Raw genomic sequence first — 22,047 nt, 5'->3', positions numbered from 1 at the left:
GTCATGCACTTGGATCATCTGTTCCAACAAAGAATTAAAAGCAAGTTAGATATCTCAGACTAAATATTAAACCAAAAAATAAAGGTAAAAGCCTGGTCCCCGTCGCAACGGCGCCAAAACTTGATACACTAAAAATGAATCCTTTCTACTGTCAAGTTAACAGTGGTAATTGTAATATTTGAGATTCAATCCAGAGGACCAGTTTACTCTTTACTCTTATGAGTTCAATATTAAGCTGGGAAACAAGTGAGGTTTTAAAATCAATGGCGACGCAAGTAACTAGAATACCTAGAGATTCAAATTCGATTTAAATGAAAGCCGGCTTAGGGTTGTTCATCGGGTGTCAATGCGGAACCAAACAATTATTCAAGTGCAATGAGGTGCGGTCTAGAACTCGGATCACTCGGCTAGAACAATCCACTATCGTGGACTTGTTCCCTTTGCTGATCGGTCTTGAGTCCTAAGCTCTCAGTTGGAACAAGACGCGATAGCAAGCCTTAGAGATCAGGTCCGATTAGTTCACTTAATACCCTAATATCTACTCTCGCTGATTAGGGATATGAAGCTCATTCAATATATGTCAATTTATCTCCTAAGCGGTTAGCTAGGTGAATAAACTTGAGATCGAACATTAAGTGATCAATTCAATGCAAGCAGTAAGAACAATATGAATGAAGAACAATTAAAATCACTTATTTCCGTTTAGCTCATGCGATTGACACCCTAAAACCCTAAGCAAGCTTACCCGACTACTCAATTATAAAGCAAAGTGATATAGACATGATTTCTGAATAATACTGCATATAAAATAAAGTAGAAAGACAAGGGTTCAGGATGATCTTCTCGTGAAAATGAGAGATGAAGCCTTCTCCCTTACAAGTTGCTAAATCGCCAAAATAGTTCTAGGTTTCTTGCCAAACTAGCCTCGTCAAAAAGAAATGATAGGATAGGCTTTTATATGGAGGCGTCGGTGGTAAAGAGAGAAGAGATGGAATCTAGGGCAAACTTCCGAAATCTTGGAAGTTTCCTTAATGATCGGGAATAGTCAGACGCTTGTTCTCTTCGGGAACAACCTTCGGATTGGTCTGACTGGTTGTTATGCGTCGGATATTCCAAAATGACATCTTTCTTCATGGAACTCTCTTCATTGCTCTTTCACCTACTCCAAACCTAGAATGATATCAAATAAGCACGAATTAGGACTGAGAATTAACTCAAAGCACACATATAATGGTATTAAAAACACCATATATCACCGATCCAGAAGTACGAAACGACGATCTCCTCACAAGCTGCCTGGCCAATCGGTTTGAAGACTGAGCTTGGATGGAAGAAGTCGCAATGACTTCCTGAGAACGCTCCGCTCATCTTCAGAGCTGCCAACAACCGGTGGGGCCCTGTTTGTTTCTCCTGGAATAGCAAAAGCATCTCGAATTTGGGACTGGTCAAACGATGACCAGTTCGAACCACCTCTCTGGAGGACTCCGATCAAACCCCGAATCTCGTCCGACATCAAAGAACTTTCAGAATGAACTGAAACAATTAAAGAAAACCGAAGATTTGAATCACAAAATCCCCTAAAGAAAAAAGATCGACATCAAGATCAAGAAAGAACTAACCTATATTCTCAGCCCAATTCCGAGGAAGTCGAGAGAAATCGAAATCGCCCATGGACGCTCGATCCACCTTAAAGACAAAAAAATGCTCGCGCCACTTCTCATCGTGATAAGGGGTGTCCTCAATGACGTGGCGACCCGGACGCGGAGACACGAGAAAAGTTTTGGGACTCTTCTTGTTCCGCTTCACCAGAACAAGGTGACGAAACTCACCAAGACCGAAGGAAAGACCTTCCTCACTAGCTCTAACCAAGAACGCTATGAGATGTCTAAGGAAGTTCAGAAGGATTTGAGCAAACGATAAACCGAACTCTGCCAAGATCTCGAGGATAGGCTCCAGAATCGGGAAGGAAAGACCGCAAGATTGGAAGAAAGAGAGATAAGCTCCGTAATATCCTCCTCGAGCGGTTTCGGGAGTCTCAGACGCAGAAGCCAAGTCAAGGATGACCGCGCGGTCGACTCTATACACTGTGTGGAGATCCTCAAGATCGTCGGTCGTTATCGTCGGGTGAGGGAAACTAAATGATGAAGACATCTCAGGTTCAATGATTAAGAAATCTCAAAGCAATAGCAAAAAGAGATGAACAAGAAGAATCAGAATTGAGACAAAAAAAGAAATCCCTTGCGTATTTATAGCCACCCTAACGGCTCTATCATCATTCTCGAGAAGGGTAATGATGACCTAGGACTCGCCCTAGCGGCGGCTGATATAGCCGTTACGCGCAAGAATAAAAACGCGCCAAACAACGGTCTTTAAAGTTCATCATTAAGTTAAACCAAAATCACACCGGTTACCAAGAGACGAAATCAGGATTAAAGCAAACCGCCTCTTTTCTTTTCGTTCAAACCAAAAGAGGCTGGGGGGAAAATGTTGGACCCAATTTCGGTCGATACATTAATGGGCCACAATCAATGACATGGGCTGCGAAGAGCTAAAGCCCATAGCGAGAACGCGAGCTCCAGACGGAGGGTTCGAAGATCCGGAGATCGCGGAACAGTTGCGAAGATCACGGGAGCATCCCCTTATAAGAAGAGATCGATGAATAAGGAAGAGGACACGTTGAAAACCCTAGAGAGAGCTACACCCATACTTCGACCTTGTTTTCATCCATCTTTAGATCTTTTCTCTTAACGATCTCGTTTGTAACATTCGATCCTGTTCAACTCATTGTATTCAATCTTATTCATCAATAAAGTCCATTTTTGCCTACTGGAAACTGATTATATTGTTGTGGTCTAAAGATATCGTTGCCTACATCATTTATCTTCCCTAGATTAAACTCCCGATCACTATCAAATACTTAATGTAGATTTTAGGATCTACACTAGGGGTTTGAGGCATGGCTGCTCACTTTTACCTTATCTATTTGTGATTTGCATGAACGTGTTGTCTCGGAAAATAGATAAGGCTGCAAAGGAGAAGAAATTTAAGTTTCATCCTCGCTGTAAGTCATTGTCTCTCACTCACCTCTGCTTCGCAGATGATCTTATGGTGTTTGTCGAGGGATCCAAAGAGTCGATTGAAGGAGCTCTCTCAGTATTCAACGAGTTTGCAGAATGGTCGGGGTTGAGAATAAGTTTGGAGAAATCTACAGTTTATATGGCAGGGGTTGAGGAAGATGAGAAAAGAAGAATTCTAACAAATTTTCCATTCGAAGAGGGTGCTCTTCCTGTCAGATATTTAGGTTTACCGCTTATGACTCTGTCGATGAGGAAGCAAGATTATCAACCACTGGTGGAGAAAATAAGAAACAAGATCAGCACCTGGACCTGCATATACTTATCCTATGCTGGAAGGCTGCAATTGATTAATGCAGTGTTGATGAGCATAGTTAATTTTTCGGCTGTTGTGTTTAGATTACCAAGTTTGTGTATTAAGGAAGTGGAAAGCCTTTGCTCTGCTTTTCTTTGGTCAGGACCAGAGCTCAGAACAACGGGTGCTAAAGTGGCTTGGAAGGATGTTTGTAAGATGAAAAGTGAAGGTGGGTTAGGTATAAGAGCGCTTAAGGAAGTGAATAAGGTCTATGGCTTGAAGTTAATCTGGCATATGCTTACTGGAAAATCCTTATGGGGGAAATGAATTGATGAGAAACTGTTGAGGAAGAGGAGCTTTTGGGAAGTTAAGAGTAAAACGCAGACTGGATCGTGGATGTGGAGGAAGATGTTGAAGCTGAGAGATATAGCAAAGAGTTTTTATACGAAGGATATTGGGAATGGTCGGCATACATCTTTTTGGTATGATAGATGGCTAGACAGAGGTGTCCTCTTTCATTTGTTGGGTGAGAGAGGTATTATTGACCTGGGTATTGGCAGGGAAGCTACGGTTGAGGATGCAACTTTAAGTATGAGAAGGAGAAGGAGACATCATATAGAGGTGTTAAATGATATTGAAGTTGAGTTGAATGAAGTGAAGAATCAGTTGTGTAATACGAGTGAGGATGTTAGTCTGTGGAGAAGAGAATCAGGATTCAAACAAGAGTTCTCAACTCATGAAACATGGTGTATCTTGCGAGAGACTAAGTCGCCGTGTCGTTTGTCTCGTGGTGTTTGGTTCTCTCAAGCAACTCCTAAGTATGCATTCTTGACTTGGTTGGCTACGTTAAACAGGCTATCTACTATGGATAGAGTTTTCCGTTGGAATCAAGGAGTTGATACAACCTGTGCTTTATGCAAAACAGCTCAAGAGTCAAGAGATCACCTCTTCTTTGAGTGTTCTTATTCAACTCAGGTATGGGAGTTTCTTGTTAAAGGGATTTTGAGGGAATCGTATAGAAATGCGTGGGAGGCTATTCTGATCCTGATATCTGATGAGAAGATGGAAAGGAAGAAGTTGTTTTGTATCAGATATGCATTCCAAGTGGCTATGTATTCTCTTTGGCGTGAGAGAAATAAGTTGCATCATGGGGAGAAGATTATGCCAATGGAAGTTTTGAAGAGGATGTTAGATAAAGGGGTGAGGAATAAATTAAGCTTGATGAGATCAAAGAAAGTAAGAGGCATGGAGGGTGGTTACAATTTTGGTTTAGTACAAGATTGTAGAGTTCTTTAAAGTTTTTTAGAAGGTTATTTCTAAATACAAAGTATGCATATGATGTAAAAAGGTTTTTTTGATGAATAAAAATTTAACATTCATTCAAGAAAAAAGAATAAACATCTACTTTTGTTTGGTGGCAAAAACTTACATCTGAGTTGGTGAAGATTATCAACTGTCTATCTTCAGTGGAAACTAAGAGGTTTGTTATATGTTCAGAGCTATAGTTGTTATATTCTGCACTGAGTGTAGTCTTCTTCATCCCCATGTATAACACCGATCAATTGTTGTGTCTTGTCTTGTGATCTTATCCCAGTTGTTATGTTCACATAATAAACTGCCAGAGAAAGGGATATCTCCAACATCTATATAACTTTTATCAATAGCTCAATAACCATCAATCCACAATATATATAAGAAAATTTAAGATGAAATAACCATTAAGCTAATATACATTCACATTAACTAGGATGATATCTTCTCGTACAAGTAAAGGAACATTGCTTGGATCCAAAGCGTTGGAAGACCATTTTTTGTTGACAACGTTGGCGGCATGTGGAGCATATCGGTCGAGTCATCCGATTGTTGGGTAGAATATCAGTCTTGCCAGGACCGGACGAATATGAACGAAAGCTTGAGTGCATGTCTTTTCCAAGTAAACATTCAATATGTAAAGTAACACAACATTCATCACACGTATAGAACCGTTGACCTGTCTTTATTTTCTTCTCACATATCTCGCACCAATTCTGATTGGACTCGCTTGCTTCTTGATCTCCATAAAAAAGAGTAAGGATGTGTTCATCATGCTTATACCTCACCTTTTGAGGTAAACTAGCACATTCGAAACACAAAGAAAAGTCGCATTCAATGCAGTTGAACGGCTCATTAGAACCAGAACTACGCAATCCCGAGTCAAGGCAACTCGAACAGCTCCTATACTCGTCAGGTTCAGATGTTAGGAATAAAGGATGCACGTGACTTTTATGGATCAATGGCTCATAAATCGTAGCACACTGTACGTGCAACATGAAATGACATCTCTGGCTACACTCATGATAGAAACTACTGCACACTTTCGAGCAAGCTGAGCATGTAACTAGATAAGGAGATTCTATCTCTAGAGTAAGTGGATGTGGATGTATGGCATGATATACTCTACGAGCAAGATTTGCGCATGTTTAATGGAGGATGTAATAAATAGGCATGACGCAAGCTTTACAAGATTTGTATCGTCATAAGCTCTATCATCAGTCTCCTCATTCAGTTTAAGATGATGGTGTTCATGACTGAAGTGCCTAATCATTCCATCACTTAACCGCACGAACGGCTCAAGTTCTTCTTCTTCTATCTCTTCTGGCTCTCCCTCAAGCTCCTTCCCATCCCACACATTTTTTCCCGTCGCACATCTTGAATGAACAACATAAGAGCAACCATCCTTGTTACAAGAATATCCTCCATAGTCGACGTTAATCTTTTAACGACAGATGCTACAAACCCAATCTCCCACGTCAAAAGAAGGTGTAAAAGAGATGCGGTGTTCATGACGAGATATCCGTATGACCCATGGCAGATCGATACACCTTTTATGAACTACAAAGTCACAAGAAGGACATATGTAGATCGGACACCTTGAATGATCCAACACACAAACGTTACAATTTATGGTAACCTGTCTAGGAAACAAGGTGAGTGTATGCTCATGCCTCTTTGGATGCTTTATAGAAAAGAGCGGTAGCTTACTCACGCAAGCAAGATTTATAGCAACATCACAACTTGGACAGCAGTAAAACAACCTGTTGAGAGGATCTTCACAACAAAAGCATTTCCTAGCTTTTACATCATTGTCACACCCGACAAATTAATATGAGATTATGTTTTGGATGAAGAGGGTGTTTGATTGGTGGATTCTTGTAAGGCTCTTCGTGGCTATTACCATAGCATTTCCCGAAGTAGACGTACCTGGTTACTGATCCTACTTGAAGAAATCTGTTGAACGTTTTGATGTCAGCTTCGCGTTTTTTTTTCTTTGGGATGTGATGATTTCTTTATGAGATGAAATTTTCCTTCTCTAATTGTGACCAGAGAGAGAAACGTATGTGTTATGAAAGAAATAATGTGAATCAACGGGGTGTGTGATCTGAGTTTATCTTACCAGCTATGCCTCCTTTATATATTTCCTTAATTATTTTGGTCGGCAAAACATATAAACAAAGTCGTGAATCACGCTGCAAACGTATATTTTAAAACTGTTATACGGACAGCTCAAGATAGTCATATGGTAGTAGTATTATTTATTACTTATAAAATTCAAGACAGCTAATAACTTTAACGGTCTTGTTGTAACTCGATGCAGTTTTTCTTATATTACCCCCTATACTGAAGACAGTTAACAAGTATAGTTTTCAACTTTTCTATATTGTCCCTTAAATATGTTCATTGACAAATTTTAAATTCATAAAAGTCGTAATACTAATCAACATACATTTGTTTCTACGGTACTTATCCCACGTAATCATCTAGTTTGTAAGTACCATACCAGTATACTGTTATTGTTAATCATAAGTTAATAATACATACGAAGAAAATGTGAAAACCTGACTATACATAGTAAAGTTCCGTGAGTTTGCCGTTAATTTTATCGAAAGGTTTTGATTGAATACAATGTTATTACGATCCAAGTTTCACTGTCTGATCCACCACCTTCGAGTTCAATTTGAAGCAATTTGATTCTGATTCATAAGCAAATCTTACTAGTAAGAAAATGGTAGCAACTAATGAAGAAGCTGAAGTAAAATGCTCAAAATGTAAACATGGTAACAAAAAACTTACAGATGGGCTGGTGAAGATGATCAACTGTTTATCTTCAGTGGAAACTAAGAGGTTAGTATTGTCTATGTTCAGAGCCATAGCTGTTATATTTTGCCCTTTACCAAGCTTCATCACATGGAATACCTACACAAGAAGAAGAGTTACTTGTTTGTTAGTCAAAGTTCTCTTTCAACAACATCAAGAGCCATCTATGGTCTTGAATAATATAGTAATACGGTCCTGAGCATAGCCAAGTAAAACATTAGCATTAGACCTAAAATTTTCCGAGTTAATATATATATAAATATCCCACATTCTTTAAAAAAATGTTACTAAAACTCTACTAAATTGTTTGAAGTTCCAAAATTTCAAGGCCGGTCCTGATAATACCTTGAGAGTGTATAAGTTGAGGAAGCATATTGATGGAGATGGAACGTCCAGTATGTTAATTGCATTGTCTCCACTTGATGAATCTTCTTCACCAGTGTAGGAAAACGAGTTCACGCCGACCACAATGTTTTGACCATCCATGGACAGTTCCATGCAGCTTATAGTACAAGAGGAAGGAAGTTTCGCTTTTGAAATAAGAACACCATTGATGGTGAACGTGCTGATAGAACGATCTGATCTACTCCAAACCACTAAAACTCCACCAGAAGAGATGCATAGAACATGAGCCTTGACGCCAACAATCCGTCTTATTAGTCGACCTTTCCTTATGGAATGCACTAGAACATCTGTTGACTCAGAGGAAGAAACAACTATTCCATGATCTGAGCTAACACAGCAACATGTTACTTCTCTTAAGTGGCCATGGAGCACTTGTATAGGCCCTTCAATGCGACGCTTTTTGGCTTTGTTCATCAAGGTGTTGCTTGCGGAGGAAGGTGTCTCAGAGGTTTTTGTCTGTTGGGACTCACTTGTCTGAGAAGTGAGTCCCTTGTGAAACCTCCACATCAAAAGAGTTGTATCTCTTGAACCTGTTACAAGGAAGTTGCTGTCTGGAGACAGCGCCAGACATGTTACAGGAGAACAGTGACCAAAAGCTGTTTCTAGTGTTTTGGCTCCATCAGATGAGACTAGCTTGATGCTATTATCCACATGTCCACCTATAACATAGAATTTTATTAAAGGCAAATTTCCGAAATAACACATTTTATAAGTTTATTCTAAAAAATTCACAAAATATCACTCATTTGGCATGAAAAATACTAAATTACTCTAATTCCTAAATTATACCAAACGGTAAATCCTAGATACTAAACCATAAAACCTAAAGATAAAACAATGTTTACCATTGTTAACAATGAATATTACGAAAAGAGCGAACATATCTTGTGGACGCCCTAAAGCACTCACGGTATCATTATAAACTTTTTATAAATTCTACTTGTGGAAATTTTCCTCCAGTGTGCTAATTTTGTCATATAAACAGGATTTAGTGTTAACCAGAGTATTTCTCTTTTATTAATCACCAAACCTTCACAACATAGATCATAACCGTTAAAAACTGCTTACCAGTGATAATCTCTCCATCGCTTGTAATAGCAGTCACCGAAGAACTTCTGATTCCTGATGAACCATAAGCCTGTGCTTGTGGATACTCAGAATCACCCTTGAACATGCGTATCAACGTTACACCAGTTGAAGCCTCCTTAGCGTGATGAAAGATGAAAGGTGTACTCTGACCATCGGGAGTGTTTGGTTGCCACTTGTGCTGTGCAATATGTGCTGCAGGACCATTCATGTCAACGACCACAACGTTATCAGAAGATGCCTTGATTGCTGCTGCTGGTAAGTTGCAGTGTTCTGGTGCTGTAACTGGATACGGTTTTATCTCCTTTGGGTTCCTAAATATTGTCTGAACAAGAAAGTGTTTGTCAGATTCATCTCTTGTAACTCAGAACCTCATAACATAACCATGTTACCTGCATATGAAGGACATCTTTAAGAGGCATTCTTTTGATGTGAGGAACAGTCAAAAGCTGGAACGGTGTTTGCCCTAGGTAAGCTATCTTGTCTTGAGTAGCTTGTTGTTGTACCTTCAACAAGTATCCAACAGGCAAGTCAAGGAGACAGAGTAGTACCAAACCAAGAGCAACTTCATTAGTGCAACCAAAGATAACTTACAAGATCCTTGATCTTGTCAATATCAACAGTCCCTTCGTACGTAGTATAGAAGAAAACATTATTTGACATTATAGCTTCTTTACCACGTTGCTTATACCTAAAATGAATAAGTTGATAATTATAAAAAGCAAGACCGAAACTTTGTCTACACTTGTTTTCAATGTCCAAGAAAGAGTTATGCGGTAATTAAATGCTTTATAGAGGACTAGTTACACCGTAACTAAATGCTTGATGAGGACTATCTGACTATGCGTATTATTTGGAGTATAGGTGTTAACCATTGTTTTTAAAACTGGACCGCCTAGCGAACCGGAAATTTTTTGGGTCATGGGTCATTGTGGTTCGACCGGGTTCGATCGGGTTTACTTAGATTAAACTAAATTTAATGATATTTTATAAATAATATGCATATTCTTAAAAAAAAATAGATCATATCAAATAAAATGTTTAAATAGCCATAATGTGTTGAAAAACTTAAAAATAAGAATTAAAATCTAAAATCAATATGAAAATTACATTTATACTTAATTCGCAGATCTTATCACTCTAAATCTTCATCATCTTTTTAAAAAAAAATTATATACACATTAGCTAAAAGTTATATTTTGAAATACAAATTTCACAATGTTTCAATTATTTAAATCTTCAAAACAAGCGATCATGAAATAAAATTAAAACAAAGTGAGAAGTAGACAAATAAAATATCTTGACGTGAATATTAAACTTTGTGAATCTTATAATTTATGAATTGTAGAGACGACAAAAGAAAAAGACGAGAGACGATACTTTATTAATCTTTAATAAATCTTATTTTTACTTTAAAAGGAAGAAAAATTAATTGTTTCATTAACAAAATTTTGGCTTATTTACGAACCGGGTTTGGCTGGTTCATTGGGTCGCCGGTTCCCGAGTTTTTGACGGTTCGATAGGGGTTTTAACTGGTTGGATTTTAGTTGGGTTTTAACATTAACCCAACCCGGATTATTTCCGGTTCATGGTTCAACCCGGTCCGACCACCGGTTCGGTCCGAGTTTAAAAACACTGGTGTTAACAAATTTTTAATTTATTTTATATATATTTTATATTTATATAAGATATTTTAGTGTTTGGATTTATAAAATTATTGTGATAAATTATCAAAATTAGATATACAAAACAAAAAAAAAATAGACAAATTGTACTTAAACTTATTGTTACACTAAATGAGATCAATTTGAAGATTATTGACATTATAGCTTCCTTACCACGCTGCTTATAGCTATATGAATAAGTTGAGAAGTGTAGAAAGCAATTAACATGGCTATATGAATAAGTTGAGAAGTGTAGAAACTTACCCAAAAATGAGATCAATCCATTCATGCAAATGTGCAGAGACATGCTCACTCTCAAGAGCCATTCGTTGCTTGTGTACAAAGTCAACAGGGGTTTTAGCCCAAGGAGGAAGGTTTGCAGTACCAAGCTTTGTATGATTCTCGTTGGTCAACACCTCGGGAAGGTAAAACAACTCTGGAACCTACAAAACAAAGTGAGGTGTCATGAACATGGCTACACTCTTTCACTTGCAAAGAAGAGAAACTTACCAGCTCCTTTACATTCTCCATATCTTGTAGAACTCCTTTCCATGTGGCTGCAATGTCTGAAAACATTCGGTCTGCAAGATCGAACTTTCCACCGAGCAGTTGTATTGAGAGTGTTGTAAGAGGTTCAACTCTAGCTAAATAATTTAACACCTACCACATGAGATAAACAACAAGATAAACCAAATGCATGGAGCATCTTAACAATGTATCATACAACAGATAACCTACTGCTCCAGCACTTGAGTAATGTGAACCATAATGGAACTTGGGGATTACTGGATCTTCAAAGTTTGTATATTGTTCTTGAAACTTTTTAAGCCGCTCTGGGTTCAATGCACCAATAGGCTGAACATAATCAGACCCACATTAATTTTTTTTTAAAGCTTAATGAACCATTACATACAGGCATAGAGCCAAAACTACAAGTAGTGCCACCTTTGAAAGATCTCTAAAGCTAGATGGATTTGAAAGGTCCAGGACTTCTGATGTATAGTCACACAGAATCCATGGGAAAACAGGATACTGCAAAGGAAGAAGATGATATCAAAAAGCTTCACATAAGTTAAAGCATTCTCACTTCAACAAGATTTTTACCTGAGTGATATCATTATAACTACGCCCAGCCAACGTGTTGAGCTGCATTAAGTACTCAAAGTTGCTGATCTGCAAGTTATCCAATATAAAGGTTTACTCCAGATGTTATTAAAGGGGGAAAATGAAATAGCATACCTCCCATCTAGACCATCGTTCCATTAACTGAGTTCTTCTCAAAAGCTGTTCTGGCCTCTACAAAGGAAACGAATTATGTAAGTTTTACAGCACATAGAGAACACTTAAGGTGTACAAAAACACACAAACCTGAGTTGTCAGGTAAATATTGTTTAAATGAGGAGGCCTTGCTTGAACTATAGTTCTATATGCATTAGTTTTTCCCTCAGTGTTCTATGTGTTCATCAGAGTTCAGAAAAATACTTTCGTTAGAGAAGGTAAGAAGATAAATATAATCAAACAGAGAGAGAGTTCTTGAGATACCCCAAAATCAAATAAGAAGTTTGAGCGATCGACCATGAATAGTTCCAAAGCACTCTTTCTCAGTTGATATCTGTATATTCAAGTAGTATATAATCTTTTTTTGGAGCACAGTAGTAGTACATAATCTTTTTTGCTTTTTAACATGAAAATTTCATAATAGCCATTTTTATCATCTCATAATAAAATAGAGTAAATAGTGAGCTAGGTATAGAGACAAACACTGATGATGAAACTTTACCTCCGGGTATAAATCTGATGAAGAGAAGACATCAACCAACTACGATCTCTTTGTTGGTCTTCTGAACCTTCTGACTTACCATCTACATCTTGGCATTCACTCATGTCAACAAGAAAATTTATTCTCCTTGTTGTAATCTGAAAAAGGCAGAAGACAACCATCAGACATACAAGGAAACAGGAGACAAAATGGTATGTTAGTTGAGCATATATACCTGAAAGGTTCCTTTCACAACCCTTAGTGGTCGGACCATAGAAGAGGAAATTTCAAGAACAATCCTTTCATCAAGTTCCTTGAGAACCACTTCTCTAGAATTCTGAACCACATCTTGGTCACTCAATGGTCGAGGATCACTGATTCCACTTGACAGTTCTATTGCATCCTCAAGTGAGCCAGACATCCTCTCTTCATTTTTCCCTTCGTGTTCAAGATCATTTGCATCTTTATATTCATCATCTTCATACATTATCTCCTTTGGTATTGCTTCAACAGCAAGAAAAGGTGCATTTAATGCAGAATCCAAGTTTACTGCTGCCTCAGGATGATCACTACCAGTGTAGTTCCTTCTTAAACACTGTCTCATCCTTAAAGAACTTTCCATAGAATCAAGTTTCCAGAACACCTGCACATGTACATCACTGAGAAAATCCTCAACATGTTTCAAATTTAGACCAAAGACATTGTGGCTTACGTGTTTAGGACTGCATAAATGGTCTCCAAAGGGTCCAAAGAAGCATCTCATCTCTACTAAGTAACGTACTAGTTTGCGCCATCCACGTACTCCCATGCACAAGCGGTTCCTCATTATTTTATCATCTCGTTTACGCCTATCAATCTAGTGAGTAGTGGATTAGAGTGTATAGTGAGAAAATCAACAAAGTGTGACAAAGGAAGAAATAAAACCTCAGATCTCTGCATGTTACGTGCTAAGGCAAAGCTTGCAACAAGCACAGCAATAAACTTGTAAGACAAGGCATTAAAATCTTTTCCATAAACTGATTTTGTATCAACTGGCTGAAGACATTCCATCCACGCTACTCCCATAGCTTCAGAGACGTTCCATCTCTGTAAACGCTCCATATCACTTATAGTCCTCCTCTGACCAGATGTGGCCATTGCAACAGCACTTAGACCTCTCCCGGTACCAATCTTGGCACTCCTTTCAAGATCACGTGCAGCAGCCAGAGCAGCCGCTTTTGCAGCAGCCTTACCTCTTGGTGTACCTGGTGTGTCATCTTTGGGAGCCTGCAAGGGCTTCTGGAAGCTGGAGAAGCTCTGAAGTTTAGCACTCTTACGCTCAAGCAATGATGTGTCTCGCCTAAGAGATGGAGGTGCTGGTGGTGCTGGAGGTGGAGGCGCTTCCCAACCAGCTGCTCCTGCGGCTACCATGGCCAGTGCCATTGCAGAAGGAGGTGATGCAAAGGCAACTGCCCACTCCGGAGAGATCATAGAAAGAGCCGCCTAGGATACAAAGAAACAACAGGACAGTTCAATAACACACAACAAACATGAAACAAATCTTATGGTAATAGATAATAAAACCTCAATGGGGAGTGCATCAGCAGCCAAAGCACGATCATCAACAACAAGAGGATTCAAACCATCAGCAGTGGAAAGTTCATGAATGCCAGCCAAAAGAGGTCGCCACCTTCTGAGAATTGCAACAAATGGTGGTAATATTGCCTCTAGGTACTGCTTACGTAGTGGCCTTTTGTCTCTGCTTACAGCATGCCATACCTGCAACATACTTGGTATCAGAAAGTGAAAAATAAAAATACAAAATGAGCATCAAGATTCACACAAAAAAGATTGTGAAAAAAGTGGAGAACTAACCTCAGAGTATAGAACACATGTAGTAACCAATACTCTCTGCCTCTTTGAATCAGATATTGGCATGTTTAGAACAGGAGATAGCACACTGCAGATCAAAAGACAAGACACCTCTCTAGATATACTATTGAGTAATAGCAAGCAGAAGAAGATGACAAATACTCTCTCTGTTTCAAATTAGATGTTGTTTAAGGTCTTTTCACAATGATTAAGAAAATAATTAAAAGTTCAATTTTACTCTTATTTAATTACTAAAGTTTTATTGTATTTATTGTTTTAAAAAATTTAATTAGGGACAAAAGAGATAAATTAATGTAAAAATTGCATTGAAATCACAAAAAGAAAAACTTATTTGCACCGAAAATTTTATTCTACAACAACAGATAATTTGAAGTGGAGGGAGTATGCTTTACCTCCACAATAATGCTGATGGTGAGATCTGAGGACTGATATTTAATGGTCCACTAGAGGAACCATCTTCAGAACTTAAGTTTTTCATCAAGAGACTATCTTCACCATGGTCTTCTTCCCTCAAAGACAAGAGCACCATTCTAAGCATGCATAAGAAAGGCTGATCACTATCCAGCAACTGGTAGAGAGATGACACCCCTCCCATCCCAGTGCCAGATCCTCCACCAATTCCTAACCCACCTCCAAGTCCAGACTCATCAACCAGCAAAGCTTGAAGCATGGAAACTGATTTTTTAACCAAAGGAAGTTCAATCCAGTTTCCATGAGCATCTTTCTGTAAAGAACATTTCCAAGACTCCCAACCACTTCCACCACCACCAAAAAAAGTTGTTTTAGGAGGTAGTCCAACACCATACCACAATCTACTCCTGTACTTCCAACCGTCAGCCAAGTCCATTGTACAGCTTCCATATGAAACAAAGGCGCATGAAACAGATTCATAAGGCTCAGCTGCTGCTGCAGCAGCAAGACGCTCCATTACTGCTGTAGATATCTGGCCACTTGCATCAGCCATTGAAGCAAGAATCTGAAGAAAAAGTAAAGTAACAATAAGCGTCCTTAACAGATAATGGTTGAGTAATATATCCACTTACATCTAGATGGACCCCTCCTGAATCACTGGACACTGAAGCACGGCTGCTAGAAACCTCTGATGATTCTCCTACAGTTGTCAATGTGTGTGGACGGTTGTTAATGGGATAAACAAGAGAGAGAGGGGATGGGGAAACATCAACTGCGTTTGCAGCACAGTTCTGCTTGCTTTGTAGTCGTAAATGATCTTCCACAAGCATCAAAATCACAATTGTGTTTTCGACGAGAAACACTGAAAGCTGAGCAGCGTTTTCTACTCCAGCCTTTGCTTCTTTTGGTGCTAGACTCTCTGCTGCGACACCAGCTGATGCTTCAGCGATAACTTGAGTCTATTGAGGGGGAAAGAACAATGTGTAGGTTAGGCTATAGCAGTCACATAGTGTAACAAGACAGGTGAAAACACAAGAAGTTACCTGAGCTTGTAGTTCTGTGGCAGCAAAGTCTAGCAACCCACCAAGAAGCCTTCTTTTGAAAATTGGTAGTGATTCCTCACGCCTGCCAAAGTTAAGTGAACAAAACATGTAAAAAAAAATTGAATAGAACACATGTATCTCTCAAAGTACATAAGAAGAAGCAATGCATTACAGAAAAAAAATGCATAACAATGTGGTGTGTGAAACTACCTAATGCGTTTCTCTCCAGTGCTAGACCCACCAACAATAGAGAGCCACTCTGCACAATGAGTTGTAGCCTCAATATCCTGTAAAAAGAATTAGAAACAATTAAGCTTGAAAAAAATGTGAAAATGATATAATCTGGTTAGAGGCGGTCATAGACATAGCGAGATGAAACATTCGTCTGTAGCCCGCAAAATCTTAGTGGTTAATATGTATATATATATATTTATTAGGTCCCCAAATGATTAAGAAAAATATGTACTTAGTAATTGTTTCAAGCCCCATGAATTTTAAGGCCGCCCCTGAATCTGGTAGAGAGCTGAAACAAATAAATTTACCTTCCAGCCATCCTTTTGGCGCATTGAATGTTCCAACATTATGATCAAGAAGTTATGAATTAGATCTTCCACCTCAGCAGAGCCAGGTGAAGCAGATTGTTTACCTGCATCTCTCTGTATGTGTACACAAAATAGTCAGCATATAAAGAGACCTTGCTGGTACATGCTTCAATCAATCATGGAGGGAAACTTTAAAAGTGTTGAGGTTGGAGTCATACCTCATAGTTTGAGATTAAAGTCTCCAAGATCCACTCAGGCCACTCATCCATTTTTGTCAGACTGCTTCTGTTTTCCGGATGGCTACAAGCCAAAAATAGAAGATCCTAACATAGAAAGAGTGAGTTCAGAAAGAGACAAAACTAACTTCACAAAGGTGTCTTTAGCTATGACATTCATACCTGAAGTGCTCGCTTTTGTAGAGCCTTAGATGCAAATGGCAGAGAACGCAGGAGGATTAACAGAAGCTGAGGGTGTTCAAAGCGATGACCTGAATCATAAATGTTCACGCCATCCTCAGTTGATGAAGCATTAACCTGCAAGCAAATGATCATTACAGGTTAGCCAGATGATAGCATGACCAAACGAGACCAAACATGACTACATACCGAGGTCCCAAGCAAAGTTGTGTAGACATTCTCAGTCATCAACCTATTTGGAGCTGCTTGAAATGCTTTCAACAATGCAAATAGAAGCAATGATACTTTATCATCAAACATTGTTCCACCAGTTTCATGAATCCCATGACCTATGAGGTTACTCATGACATCAGACTTGGAACCGAGAGAGAATTTCAAGTGCCCTTTTGAAATCAATGCACCAATCAATCTAATGATCCCAACCACAACGCAGTCACTATCGTCAACATTGTTTCTTGTATTGTTCCTTGTGTTGTTACTAAATGGGGTTTCAGAAACAGATGATGTTCTGTTATCATTCATGGAGATGGAGATGGTAACTGAGTCACTATCATGAGCATGACTGTCTTGTGGAACTGAATCCAACTTCTTTAACAAACCAGACTCATTGTGCTGACTCTGTTCACTAGGAGTAGTAGCCACAGATTCTACAATGTTGTCATCACCCATTTTCGCTTCTCTCTGCAGAAGAACAAGAAGTGTTTCTATCCCACTTGATGTTATAAACACCTCTGCAAATGTCTGAGCCTTTGCAGTATTTGGCTGTACAACCAACCTGAACATGAGATGCAATACCCTTGCAACCTAAAACAGATGTAACAATTGAACAATATTAAAATATCTGATACATGACATATGTTTGATAGTTAATGTAACATGATACCTGATTTGGCTGTGGACTATCAACTATGAAGCCAAGTAATCTATGAACATCAGCAGAAGCAAAGGAAGAAGATGCTGCTCCCATTAGAAGTTCAATAATCACCAAAAGCTCATCAACCAATGCATTAATTTCCCCCATTGGTCGCACATCCCCATCTAGAGAAAAAGTGTTGACAGAGTCTTTCTCTTGAACCGTCCAGTAACATCTCCTACATCCATCAAGAAGTATCTGAATAGCATCAGCATTTCTCATAGCTTCTGCTTCGGTGAACACCATATCTTGAAGTGATGACAAGAGATTCTTCTGAAGTCTGTAATGGCACACACTCCATATCTTCAGGTCCAATAGTAGTGTCCGGAAGAGCTGCACTTTGAGTGCATGGTTGATCTTTTGAGATTGACAAACCGAGACAATGGCAGCAACTAGTTCATCATCTTCTACTCTAAGGGATGCAAGTGAGTGAAGAAGGTGGCCAAGGATGGTGGCTAGAATCTCAGGGCCTCTAGTACGAGACAGCTCTTCATTGTTCCCAGGATGTTGAATAGCAACTGAGATGATTCTAAAGATAGGTGCAGCAAGAGCGTATGTAGGAAGATTACTAGAAGATGGCTCAAGAGTATCTTTACACACATTGTTAACTGTTAGAGGAAGCAAAGACATTGGTCCTCCATAAGCTAAGGCCCAGAAAGACTCCACTGCCTTCATTCTTGTTGCAACCTGGACTTGTCCAATCACTTCAGCTGGTCGTCTTAAAGTACCTTAACCAAAACAAAAACAAATAACATATATTTTTCAAGACTATAGGAACACCAGATGTTTCACCCGTGTTCATGCACAGATATAAATATGTTAGTATAGACTATAAATAGAACCAAGAGGGCATACCTGCTGCTCCAGGTAGAGAAGCATCTGGACAGAACCGTCCACTAAGTAGACATGGGTGGTAAAGTAAGTGAATGTACACTCCAAGCTCTGAATCCAAAAGACAGCTTTCCTCTGCCGCATTACGGACATGGTCATTTGTAGCTAACCATGGAAGACCAGCCCCATTGCCAAAACAAGGCAAAACATCACCACCTCTTGATGCTAATCTTGTCATTCTTTCAGGACCAATGGGTTCTTTAAATATGTACACTGGTCCCATCTCAGCAAACAAAGCACACTGACGTCGACGACGGTCAGCAGATGCAGGAGGAGGAGGGTTTGATCCAATGCAACAAGAAGAAAGTGGTTTAGATATACGAGGAAACTCAAAGGGAAGAGTCTCATACAAGGAACCGTCAATGTAGAGACGCAGTTCACTCTCTGAGTTCCCTAAAAGTCCTTGGTTGCATGTATGTTCAAGACCAATGAAGTACCAACATTGAGGCTGAAAAGCATGTGTGAAATGAAGTGAAGCTTTGTTTCCTTTACCACTACTACTCTCAACTACTAAGAACTGTGCATAGAAGTACACTTCGATTCCTTGGTTATTATCAGGAGTCAAGAAGCTGAACAGACCTGTACCTTCACCAGCATGTACATTAGCAGCAGCCGATGTCTTTCCTGATTTGGCAGCTGAAGCTGCAGCAATGGCGGCTGCTGCGGTTGAAGCGTTTAGTGTGTCAGCAAAGGATTCAATATAAATCCAAGTTGCAAATGCATAGCCGTTAGTGAAAGGCCAACGAGTTTCTCCTGGACCAAGTAGCCCTGAGCTTTCACCAACGAACTCAAAGCTACATGAAGGTCCTCTTGATTCGTTCCCATTCATTGCCTTCTCCAAAGCATCCATTAAAGGGCTTGACCACACTGTTGGAAGAGATGTTTTAGTAACATGAAGCCATGTATGCAAGTCTTCAACACTAAGTGAGTGTCCAGCTAAGTGTTGTATACTGTGCAACAAAGCTGATGCATTCCATTTCATATCACCGTCCTTGGCAAGTATCTCCTCTACTGATCTCAAGAGAACACTTAACAGTCCAGCCATCGAGCACATAGCTCTGTTCCTCGTGCAAGAACGTAAGATAGCAAGCAAGCCACGCACCATGCGTGTCCTAGGAGACATGAAGACAACACTGTCACCAGAACAAGGAAGGTTAGGGATAAGCTCGCCAGATACAATGGCGGCACGAGAGTTCAACATCACACTAGGTGGATTACTATCTTCATCCTCTTCAAAGCTCTCAACTCCACCCATTGTAGCGAGAAGAGAGTCAATAACAAGGAAAGCAATAGTCTCTGCATCATCATCTCCAGACCCAAAACTTTCAGCACCGGTGACAATGTTCTTTAGCTTGTCTAAGCTTTCAGGCTTGCCCATGATGGCAGAATCAACTAGATGGAGCAACTCTGGAGAAACGTTTTGCATTGTATCCTTTGGTTTGGGTCTATGTGGGGACTGAACCAGAGGATCTAGACTCGTTGATGAAAGAGATGTTTCCTCTTTTAGAGAAACTTGTTCGAAATTGTCATCGTCAACTAAACTAATCCCTTGTAGATCCTCGTGATCATGAGCGTGTTCATCAGGAATAAAACTAGGGTTCCCTATATCAAAATTGTTCTCTACCACAGGCTTATCAGCAACATTGAGGGTTTTTTCTTCGTCTTCTTCCATATTAAACAGCTTATACAGATATCCCACTCACGACCTGTTTAAGATCCATAAAGAAAATCACATGTTTAGCAATTTAAGACACCAAAAGATTAACAGGTAATGGAAAATGCGCACTAACGTAGGGAGCAAGGAAACCAATATGTAAAATAAAAATATTAGGGCACACAGGACAGAACAAAACTCCATCCAGTTGATGGTTTCACTTCCGACAACAAGAAAGCGACAGAACTTTCAAACACGAGATCTGTCTACAATGGTCGGGAAAATGTTGAAACAAAAAAACGATTGGGAATTAGCAACTGAGATTATCCGGCTAACCTATTCACTGCCTTTCTTGTAAAATCGGATCTGATCGGAGATGGAAAGGAACGACGACGGGAGAGGAGTAGCAATGATCGGAGAAAGGTGAGCGCGAGAAAGAGGGACTGATGTTTGATTTAGCAATTTCGTATACGATGGTAAATTTCCTTCTTCCTCCGGTCTCTGCTCTTGACCAGTCAAATCTCATATATATTAATTGAGAAACATTTGAAAAATTAGAAACCTTAATAAAAATCTTAGGTGGCACTCTAAATGCCTTCTAAATTCTATTTCAAAGAATTCTATAGCATCTAATAGTATAGTTTAATCTAATGGTGTCACGTTATTCCATAATTATATAACAATAGAAAACATTATATTAACCTAAAATATATGAAGTGTTTATTCTTTCCTTAAATAAAAGCTACGGAATTACCTATTATGATTTACATATATATGGCAATTAATGATTATGAATAATAAAGATTTGATAATAATTTTTGCATCATTCTTCATTTTTGTTTAAATTTATATTATTAAAAAAATTAAACAATCACATTAACCATATAATAAAAAAGGGTTAACGATCTATTTCCCCACGAGAACTATCATATAGCATCAGATTCTCACCAAATTATGACTTCATGCTAAATCTTCATGAATTAAAAGTTTCAAATCTATTTATCCCTGAAACAATAGTTCGAAACTTAATTATCCATAGACAATGGTTTTAATTGGTCTATTCTAAACCAAACATTCTTAACCAACTAAACCAAAACAAAACCCAATTAACTAACAAATACAATGTCGTGTTCTCCGCCTCTAACCCATCACACATCGCCTTCGAGCATCACCACAATCATTCCTCCTCCGGGCGACTAAACGCAGTTCCTCCGGTGGAATCTCCATCATTCACATATATGCTTAGACAACAGTTCTCTCTCCGATTGTATCTTCAAATCTTGCGGCTCAGTTTGTCTATCTGTTCTCGAGCATCCAAAGATGAGAGCTGTTCTAACGCAAGTTGGGTTAACGCAAGCTGTTCATCATTATCACCTTCGGCTGATTGCTTGCATGATTGTTGTTCCTCATCATCACCTTACATTGGATTGTTGAAGCCTAAAATATATGGATTTTGAGAGATAGATTCATTACTTGCTTGAGCTCATTGATCTCTCTTCTACGAAGAAGATGGTGTATATTCATATCCGCAGCTTGTCACATTATTGAAAAAGATCATTTTTTAATTAATTGGGTTTTGTTTTGGTTAGTTGGTTTAGAATGTTTGGTTTAGAGTAAACCAATTAAAATTATTGTGTATGGGTAATTATGTTTGGAACTATCGGGGATGATTGGTAAGTGCTGTATCTTTATATTTTTTTCTGTAAAATTTAATCTGTAGATTTATTTGCTGTAGCTTTCCTTGCTGTAGATTTTTAAAGCATTAATTTTTTCCTTTGGAAATAAAGCTCTCTGCAGCCATATTTTTATTTTGCAAAGATTTTTTTTGCTGTGAGTTTATTGGTTGACATATATAGCTGTAGACTAAATTTTGGCTGTCCAGAGCATC

The 22,047-nt window shown here is 38.9% G+C and overlaps 2 protein-coding genes and 1 pseudogene across 2 annotated transcripts; 1 reads left to right on the top strand and 2 right to left on the bottom strand.

Annotated features, from left to right (window-relative positions):
• Positions 1 to 3,765: 3,765 nt before the first annotated feature.
• On the top strand, positions 3,766 to 4,665 carry LOC125585985. The gene has a single exon (XM_048755738.1). The coding sequence runs from the start codon at positions 3,766 to 3,768 to the stop codon at positions 4,663 to 4,665; it is 900 nt and encodes a 299-aa protein (XP_048611695.1).
• Positions 4,666 to 5,108: 443 nt separating this feature from the next.
• Positions 5,109 to 6,925, bottom strand: LOC106393312 (annotated as a pseudogene).
• Positions 6,534 to 20,769, bottom strand: LOC106393313 (BEACH domain-containing protein C1-like). The gene is made up of 29 exons (XM_048755380.1): positions 18,470 to 20,769; positions 17,585 to 18,342; positions 16,891 to 17,505; positions 16,684 to 16,818; positions 16,504 to 16,608; positions 16,286 to 16,399; positions 15,954 to 16,030; positions 15,744 to 15,825; positions 15,333 to 15,659; positions 14,682 to 15,265; positions 14,272 to 14,356; positions 13,981 to 14,175; positions 13,342 to 13,899; positions 13,130 to 13,273; positions 12,653 to 13,060; positions 12,439 to 12,575; positions 12,201 to 12,270; positions 12,027 to 12,110; positions 11,898 to 11,954; positions 11,763 to 11,831; positions 11,604 to 11,690; positions 11,397 to 11,513; positions 11,169 to 11,318; positions 10,923 to 11,101; positions 9,589 to 9,685; positions 9,387 to 9,500; positions 8,977 to 9,319; positions 7,849 to 8,567; positions 6,534 to 7,602 (listed from the first exon to the last, which is right to left on the bottom strand). The coding sequence occupies exons 1-29, from the start codon at positions 20,175 to 20,177 to the stop codon at positions 7,318 to 7,320; spliced, it is 8,403 nt and encodes a 2,800-aa protein (XP_048611337.1). The 5' UTR covers positions 20,178 to 20,769; the 3' UTR covers positions 6,534 to 7,317.
• Between the last annotated feature and the right edge of the window lie 1,278 nt (positions 20,770 to 22,047).

This window comes from Brassica napus, chromosome C4, assembly GCF_020379485.1.
Source record: "Brassica napus cultivar Da-Ae chromosome C4, Da-Ae, whole genome shotgun sequence".
Taxonomy (NCBI): domain Eukaryota; kingdom Viridiplantae; phylum Streptophyta; class Magnoliopsida; order Brassicales; family Brassicaceae; genus Brassica; species Brassica napus.
This window is presented reverse-complemented; position numbering and strand designations above follow the sequence as displayed.